Here is an 8555-nt window from a genome sequence, read left to right on the forward strand (position 1 = left end):
TGGCAAGAAGAAAGCCATTTCTTAAAGATATCCATAAAAAGTGTCGTTTAAGGTTTGCCACAAGCCACCTGGGAGACACACCAAACATGTGGAAGAAGGTGCTCTGGTCAGATGAAAACAAAATTGAACTTTTTGGCAACAATGCAAAACGTTATGTTTGGCGTAAAAGCAACACAGCTCATCACTCTGAACACACCATCCCCACTGTCAAACATGGTGGTTGCAGCATCATGGTTTGGGCCTGCTTTTCTTCAGCAGGGACAGGGAAGATGGTTAAAATTGATGGGAAGATGGATGGAGCCAAATACAGGACCATTCTGGTAGAAAACCTGATGGAGTCTGCAAAAGACCTGAGACTGGGACGGAGATTTGTCTTCCAACAAGACAATGATCCAAAACATAAAGCAAAATCTACAATGGAATGGTTAAAAAATAAACATATCCAGGTGTTAGAATGGCCAAGTCAAAGTCCAGACCTGAATCCAATCGAGAATCTGTGGAAAGAACTGAAAACTGCTGTTCACAAATGCTCTCCATCCAACCTCACTGAGCTCGAGCTGTTTTGCAAGGAGGAATGGGAAAAAAAATTCAGTCTCTCGATGTGCAAAACTGATAGCGACATACCCCAAGCGACTTACAGCTGTAATCGCAGCAAAAGATGGCGCTACAAAGTAACTTAAGGGGGCCGAATACTTTCGCAAGGCACTGTAGTAAGAGCATCAAACTGTGCTTGAAAAGGTTACACCTCACTGAACAAGACTCCCTACGCCCAGGCCAATTCGGTGACTGGGAAGTGTAATGTGTTGGCATTGTTTCTCCAGGATAAACAACACTTCAGAATACTGCACAGATGTTGAAATTATTTTTGCAGACAGGCTTCCATCACCCACAAATCCATACCTGTGAATTTCAGACTAAAACATGAGACCAGTAAACACTATTCATACAATGTCTGTACCCCCACCCCTCAAACAAATACAGTTTGTTTATACCACTGTTACATACTCTTCTAGGAAGAGGGAACGCAACACCCTGCTACAACTCAACTCCCGTGGAACAAAAGAGGTATGGGATTTGTAGGTGCGAGTAAGGATGACAAAGGCAGAGAATGGTACCGTTTACAAGGAATTTAGTCCATCACACGGTAATTTTGGGGAAAAGGGGCTGAACGGAACCAAAGCAAAGAAAGTAAATATCAAAGCCCCCTCTCCTACCTTACCTGCTTACCCACTACTTACCTAACTAGCACCACCTGGTGCACTAACCAAAATACAGGGGGTGGACCGCCCAGTTCTTACCTAGTGTGCATAGACAGTAAACTATGAGTTATGTATGCCCGCAGGCTTCTTGCCTAAGCACTCCCAAGATGCCTTCCCCTTCACCCCTGGGAAAAGTGTTTTCCCCAAAACAGAATAATTACTAATCACAAACAGTCCTTTTGGCATACACATACCTTTTCAGGACCGGCTACAACATACTACACACAAACTATTTGAGCAACAACCAACACAAAATATCAAAGAAACTCTCTGAACAACAATCAATAGAGGCCATAACAATAAGTTCTTTCTAACACACAACCAACACATACTATCAATTCAATTCAATTCAAGGGCTTTATTGGCATGGGAAACATGTGTTAACATTGCCAAAGCAAGTGAGGTAGATAATATATAAAGTGAATATATAAAGTGAAAAACAATCAAAATTAACAGTAAACATTATCACCCTCAGCTCTATTCTCTCAGCAATAATCTCTCTTCTGAGCAACAGAACACTGGTTTATATTGCTTCAGAAGGAGTCTGTAATTGAAGACAGCTGTTTCTGACGAGAGGGTGGGGTCAGCTCCAATTTGCCATGGAGTGGACCTATCAGCTGCTTGGGGGATTCCAGGAAGCCATTGTCCTGAAACACACACACACACATACAACCACAACACAGAAACTGGGGAACGTAACAACCACACACACTGAATGGTCCAAACAAAACAGTGTATGGCAACTGGTGGACTCAATGTTAAAACTACAACATGATAAATAAAGATAATAAAGGTTAAAGAAAAAAAAGATAAGAGCTTAAAGGCTCACTCCACAATCTGAGTAATTCCCTCATACATACATTCTGATTATCCATTCATTATTACTAAAAGTATTATTGACTTTTCAAAACAAATAGGATCTTCACTTCGTATTGGTTATTTTGTAATCACTCAAACAATTCTAAACTGTTAAAAATAGGAGCAAAAGTAATACTGGCATCAGCTTGTCCAAAACAATAGCAATGTTAAAAGAACATCAATGTTTCAGCCACAGCACCCCATCAATTGACATAAGTGATTTATTGATTTTACAATCAAAGCTGGCTCCCGCTACATTAGACAGTGTAGCGAGTGCCTTCTACAGTGACTGTTCAGGAAATTCCAGCCACTCCTCAGTTATTTCCCCATCATTCCTTTTTTCTCTCCAGTTGTCATTCAGTGTTACCTACCTGTCTCCTCTCCCCTAGGATGGTCCTTGAACAAATCGATGATCCTCTGCAGTATCTGTCAATTCCCACTCTACCATCCCTTCAACACTTCCCCCTGAGCACTGCTGCTTACTCACAGGAAATCATGGAAATACTCGAGCATACAGCCACATTCTGTACCGACAAGACCATTGGGGGACCTCCTAGTCATTTAACTCTGAATGACCTCATGAGAGATGTTGTTGTAACTCATACTAAGGGGCCCTGACTTTTATTCATTGGGTCACACTGGAGAAAAATGTTTTGTAACAGGAAAAAAGTGTTTTTTGGGGGGGTAAGTTTTGGTTGTCCCTCTGTTTCAGTCAGTATTCTTCCATTTTGTGCCTAATGAATACAACCCAGGACCGGCCATTTAGGCTTTCCTCTGTGTTGTGTCCCTGCTGTGTGATCTCAGCATAAAGCCTGAGTTATGTCCTGATATATGTGTTTATTCAGTGTGTCAGTGAATGGGTGAGCACGTCCAAAGTTCAGGTGGGTGGAACTGTTTCGTACTGGTATATGACTCAGTGTGGGGAATGAGAAAATGGCATTGCCGTAGGCAGAAAAAATTTGGGAGAGCTGATAATCATATGGAAAGGAGAGCTGGAGAGACAGAGAGAAAGAATGACATAGCGAGAAGATGAGTCAAACAGGTGTAGTAGTTGAGTAGTAGTGTTGTTTCAGTCTGGCTTCAGAGACAAGACTCATTCCCTCCATCAGATTTCAATGAGAGGCTACGTGAGTACCACTCCCTAGCTGTGCTATTGAAACTGGATTCCAAACACAGTCCAGTTCCCTCTTGAAATGAGACATACCAATTGGCCTCCTAATCCAACGTAAGCATCTCTCTGTCTTTAAATTTCAAGATAGGGTTGGTTAAGGTGGGGGGGACAGTTAACTTCCTGCAATTCTACACATTTTGCCATGGGTCAGTGAGGAAAACTGTGCAGTTTTATAGCTAATCTCATGCTATTCTACACATTTTTCCATGATGCTGAGAGAAAATGTTAGGGTTTTAAAGCAAATTTCCTGCAATTCTACACATTTTGGAGGTCGGCCCCAGGGAACGTGTAATCAGACCCTGTTTTTAGGCCTAGATTCACCCAGGTAATAGCATGCTTGACATTTAAAGGGGCAATGTGCAATTGCTACATCCATTTTGGGACTTTTAAATTCATGATATACAGTATATACCCATTGATTCTTTAAGAAAAAAACATATCATGAGCTGAGTTTAAATGTGTTACCCCATCAGAACCCCCCCAAAATATACAGTACATATACATATCCTTGCTTTACATATATACAGTGCATTCGAAAAGTATTCAGACCCTTTGTTTCTTTTCACATTTTGTTTTGTTACAGCCTTATGCTGAAATGGATTAACGTGCTTTTTCCCACTCATCAATCTAAAATCAATACCCCATAATGTCACGTTCTGACCATCGTTCGTGTGTGTTTTCCTTGTTTTAGTGTTGGTCAGGACGTGAGCTGGGTGGGCATTCTATGTTGTGTGTCTGGTTTGTCCATTTCTATGTTAGGCCTGATATGGTTCTCAATCAGAGGCAGGTGTTAGTCATTGTCTCTGATTGGGAACCATATTTAGGTAGCCTGTTTTGTGTTGGGTTTTATGGGTGATTTGTTCCTGTCTTTGTGTTTGTGGCACCAGATAGGACTGTTTTGGTTTTTGCACGTTTCTTGTTTTGTAGTGTTTGTGTTTTAGTTGTTTTATTAAAACATGAATCTCAATAGCCACGCCGCATTTTGATCCGACTCTCTTTCCCCACAAGAAAACCATTACAGAATCACCCACCAACCAAGGACCAAGCGGCGTGGTAAACAGAGGCAGCAGCAACAGCAGCAGCAGGAGAAGCGACAGGTGCAGCAGGAGCAAGAGCAGCAGCAGCAAAAGCAGCAGCATGAGGAGCTAGCACGGCAGAGCGGTTGGAAGCCCGAGAGGCAGCCCCAAACATTTCTTGGGGGGGGGGGGCACAGGGAGAGTGTGGCAGAGTCAGGAGTCAGACCTGAGCCAACTCCCCCTGTTTACTGTAAGGAGCCATGGATGGATTTGGAGCTGTCGGCGAAGCTGAGTGCTGAGTCTGAGAGTGTTGAGGATATATTGGACAGAGTAGAGAGAAGGCTGTTGGTTTGGCATAGTAGGCAAGGCATTCGCCCTGAGGTATGTGTCCCCAGCCCGGTAGCACCAGTGCCGGCACCCCGCACCAGGCTGTCTCTCCGTCCCATCAACACAGGTGCTCCCGCCTGTCCGGCGCGACCAGAGTTTCCGCCCCTCAGTCCAGAGGCGCCAGAGCCCCTCAGTACCAGAGGCGCCAGAGCCCCTCAGTACCAGAGGCGCCAGAGCCCCTCAGTACCAGAGGCGCCAGAGCCCCTCAGTCCAGAGGCGCCAGAGCTTCTCTGTCCAGCACTGCCAGAGCCTTCCTGTCCAGCGCCGCCTGAGCTACCCGTCTGCCCAGCGCCGCCAGTCTGCCCAGCGCCGCCAGCCTGCCCAGCGCCGCCAGTCTGCCCAGTGCCGCCAAGTGCCGCCTGTCTGCCCAGCGCCGTCAGTGCCGCCAGTCTGCCCAGCGCCGTCAGTGCCGCCAGTCTGCCCAGCGGCGCCAGTGCCGCCAGTCTGCCCAGCGGCGCCAGTGCCGCCAGTCTGCCTAGCGCCGCCAGTCTGCCTAGCGCCGCCAGTCTGCCTAGCGCCGCCAGTCTGCCCAGCGCCGCCAGTGCCGCCAGTCTGCCCAGCGTCGCCAGTATGCCCAGCACCGCCAGTCTGCCCAGTGCCGCCAGTCTGCCCAGCGCCGCTAGCGCCGCCAGTGCCGCCAGTCTGCCCAGCGCCGCCAGATCCGCCATTCAGCCAGGATCTGCCAGAACTGCCAGTCAGCCAGGATCCACCAGTCTGCCAGGATCTGCCAGAACTGCCAGTCTGCCAGGATCCGCCAGTCAGCCAGGATCTTCCAGATCCGCCATTCAGCCAGAATCTGCCATTCAGCCAGGATCCGCCATTCAGTCAGGATCTGCCAGAACTGCCTGTCAGCCAGGATCTGCCATTCAGCCAGGATCCGCCATTCAGCCTGGATCTGCCAGAACTGCCTGTCAGCCAGGATCCGCCATTCAGCCAGGATCTGCCAGAACTGCCTGTCAGCCAGGATCCACCAGTCAGCCAGGATCTTCCAGATCCGCCATTCAGCCAGGATCCGCCATTCAGCCAGGATCTGCTATTCAGCCAGGATCTGCCGGAACCGCCAGTCAGCCAGGATCTGTCGGAACCGCCAGTCAGCCAGGATCTGTCGGAACCGCCAGTCAGCCAGGATCTGCCGGAACCGCCAGCCAGCCAGGATCTGCTCGATTCATCAACCTGCCTGAGCTTCCTCTCAGTCCTGAGCTTCCTCTCAGTCCTGAGCTTCCTCTCAGTCCTGAGCTTCCTCTCAGTCCTGAGCTTCTTCCCTGTCCTGAGCTTCTTCCCTGTCCTGAGCTTCTTCCCTGTCCTGAGCTTCTTCCCTGTCCTGAGCTTCTTCCCTGTCTTGAGCTTCTTCCCTGTCCTGAGCTTCTTCTCAGTCCTGAGCTTCCTCTCAGTCCCGAGCTTCCTCAGTCCCGAGCTGCCCCTCAGTCCAGTGTGGCCCGTTGTTAGGGTTCCTAGGCCAAAGTTAGCGGCGAGGGTCGCCACTCAAGGGACGCTAAGGAGGGGGACTAAGACAATTATGGAGTGGGGTCCACGTCCAGCGCCAGAGCCGCCACCGTGGACAGATGCCCACCCAGACCCTCCCCTATAGGTTTAGGTTGTGCGTTCTGAGTCCGCACCTTGGGGGGGGTACACTGTCACGTTCTGACCATCGTTCGTGTGTGTTTTCCTTGTTTTAGTGTTGGTCTGGACGTGAGCTGGGTGGGGATTCTATGTTGTGTGTCTGGTTTGTCCATTTCTATGTTAGGCCTGATATGGTTCTCAATCAGAGGCAGGTGTTAGTCATTGTCTCTGATTGGGAACCATATTTAGGTAGCCTGTTTTGTGTTGGGTTTTGTGGGTGATTTGTTCCTGTCTTTGTGTTTGTGGCACCAGATAGGACTGTTTTGGTTTTTGCACGTTTCTTGTTTTGTAGTGTTTGTGTTTTAGTTGTTTTATTAAAACATGAATCTCAATAGCCACGCCGCATTTTGGTCCGACTCTCTTTCCCCACAAGAAAACCATTACACATAATGACAATGCAAAAACAGGTATTTTTGTAAATGTATTCTAAATAAACAACTGAATATCACATCTACATAAGTATTCAGACCCTTTACTCAGTACTTTGTTGAAGCACAAGCCAGAGCCCAGATTGAACCCGATCGAACATCGCTGGAGAGACCTGAAAATTACTGTGCAGCGACGGTCCACATCCAACCTGACAGAGCTTGAGAGGATCTGCAGAGAGGAATGGGAGAAACTCCCCAAATATATGTGTGCCAAGGTGTGTCAAGCTCTTAGCGTCATACCCAAGAAGACTCAAGGCTGTAATCGCAGCGATTGGCTTGTCCACTCAAGGACATTCAGAGACTTGTCCCAAAGCCACTCCTGCGTTGTATTGGCTGTGTACTTAAGGTTGTTGTCCTGTTGGAAGGTGAACGGTCGCCCCAGTCTGATGTCCTGAGCGTTGTGGAGCAGGTTTTCATCAAGAATCTCTCTGTAGTTTGCGCCGTTCGTCTTTCCCTCCATCCTGACTAGTTTCCCAGTCCCTGCCGCTGAAAAACATCCCTACAGCCTGATGCTGCCACCACCATTCTTCAGCGTAGGGATGGTGCCATATATTCCCCAGATGTAAGCCTTGGCATTCAGGCCAAAGAGTTCAATCTTGGTTTCATCAGACCAGAGAATTTTGTTTCTCATGGTCTGAGAATCCTTTAGGTACCTTTTGGCAAACTCCAAGCCTGTTTTATGATCTTAGTAAATCTGCCCAAAATTATAAACAATGATTTTTGCTTTGTCATTATGGGAAAATTGATGAAAATTGATTATTGATGTAAATTGATGAGGAAAAACAACATTTAAATCCATTTTAGAATAAGAGTGTAAAGTAACACAATGTGGAAAAAGTCAAGGTGTCTGAATACTTTCCCGAATGTACTGTAATTGTTTTACTCCTTTGTTTGTAAACAATATAATTTTAAACAAACACAGTATAGCTTGAAAATATGATTAAAACTGTAATTTTTGAACTCATGGAATGCATCCATAGCTCTGTCTATGAATTTCATAGCAGTTACGTTTCTCCAGCCCCATCCCTTAGTTTACAGTGCCTTGCGAAAGTATTCGGCCACCTTGAACTTTGCGACCTTTTGCCAAATTTCAGGCTTCAAACATAAAGATATAAAACTGTATTTTTTTGTGAAGAATCAACGACAAGTGGGACACAATCATGAAGTGGAACAACATTTATTGGATATTTCAAACTTTTTTAACAAATCAAAAACTGAAAAATTGGGCGTGCAAAATTATTCAGCCCCTTTATTTTCAGTGCAGCAAACTCTCTCCAGAAGTTCAGTGAGGATCTCTGAATGATCCAATGTTGACCTAAATGACTAATGATGATAAATACAATCCACCTGTGTGTAATCAAGTCTCTGTATAAACGCACCTGCACTGTGATAGTCTCAGAGGTCCGTTAAAAGCTCAGAGAGCATCATGAAGAACAAGGAACACACCAGGCAGGTCCGAAATACTGTTGTGAAGAAGTTTAAAGCCGGATTTGGATACAAAAAGATTTCCCAAGCTAAACATCCTAAGGAGCACTGTGCAAGCGATAGATCTCTGCCTGAAATGGAAGGAGTATCAGACCACTGCAAATCTACCAAGACCTGGCCGTCCCTCTAAACTTTCAGCTCATACAAGGAGAAGACTGATCAGAGATGCAGCCAAGAGGCCCATGATCACTCTGGATGAACTGCAGAGATCTACAGCTGAGGTGGGATACTCTGTCCATAGGACAACAATCAGTCGTATATTGCACAAATCTGGCCTTTATGGAAGAGTGGCAAGAAGAATGCCATTTCTTAAAGATATCCATAAAAAGTG

General features: G+C 46.3%; 1 protein-coding gene across 2 annotated transcripts; it reads left to right on the forward strand.

Moving 5' to 3' along the window:
* The first annotated feature begins 3043 nt into the window (after nt 1–3043).
* On the forward strand, nt 3044–6649 carry LOC135541167 (calphotin-like). Of its 2 annotated transcripts, none has more exons than XM_064967278.1 (2): nt 3044–3342; nt 4297–6649. In XM_064967278.1, exon 2 carries the CDS (start codon nt 4569–4571, stop codon nt 6135–6137), a length of 1569 nt encoding a protein of 522 aa, XP_064823350.1. In that variant the 5' UTR covers nt 3044–3342; nt 4297–4568; the 3' UTR covers nt 6138–6649. The 2 variants fall into 2 exon arrangements, with proteins under 2 accessions (XP_064823350.1, XP_064823351.1); XM_064967279.1 differs by having other exon boundaries at nt 3044–3244.
* The last annotated feature ends 1906 nt before the right edge of the window (nt 6650–8555 follow it).

The sequence above is a fragment of the Oncorhynchus masou genome, chromosome 6 (assembly GCF_036934945.1).
Source record: "Oncorhynchus masou masou isolate Uvic2021 chromosome 6, UVic_Omas_1.1, whole genome shotgun sequence".
NCBI classification, from domain to species: domain Eukaryota; kingdom Metazoa; phylum Chordata; class Actinopteri; order Salmoniformes; family Salmonidae; genus Oncorhynchus; species Oncorhynchus masou.

Coding starts and splice junctions, on each gene's coding strand:
- LOC135541167 (XM_064967278.1), top strand. CDS start 4,569: ATGGATTTGGAGCTGTCGGCGAAGCTGAGTGCTGAGTCTGAGAGTGTT.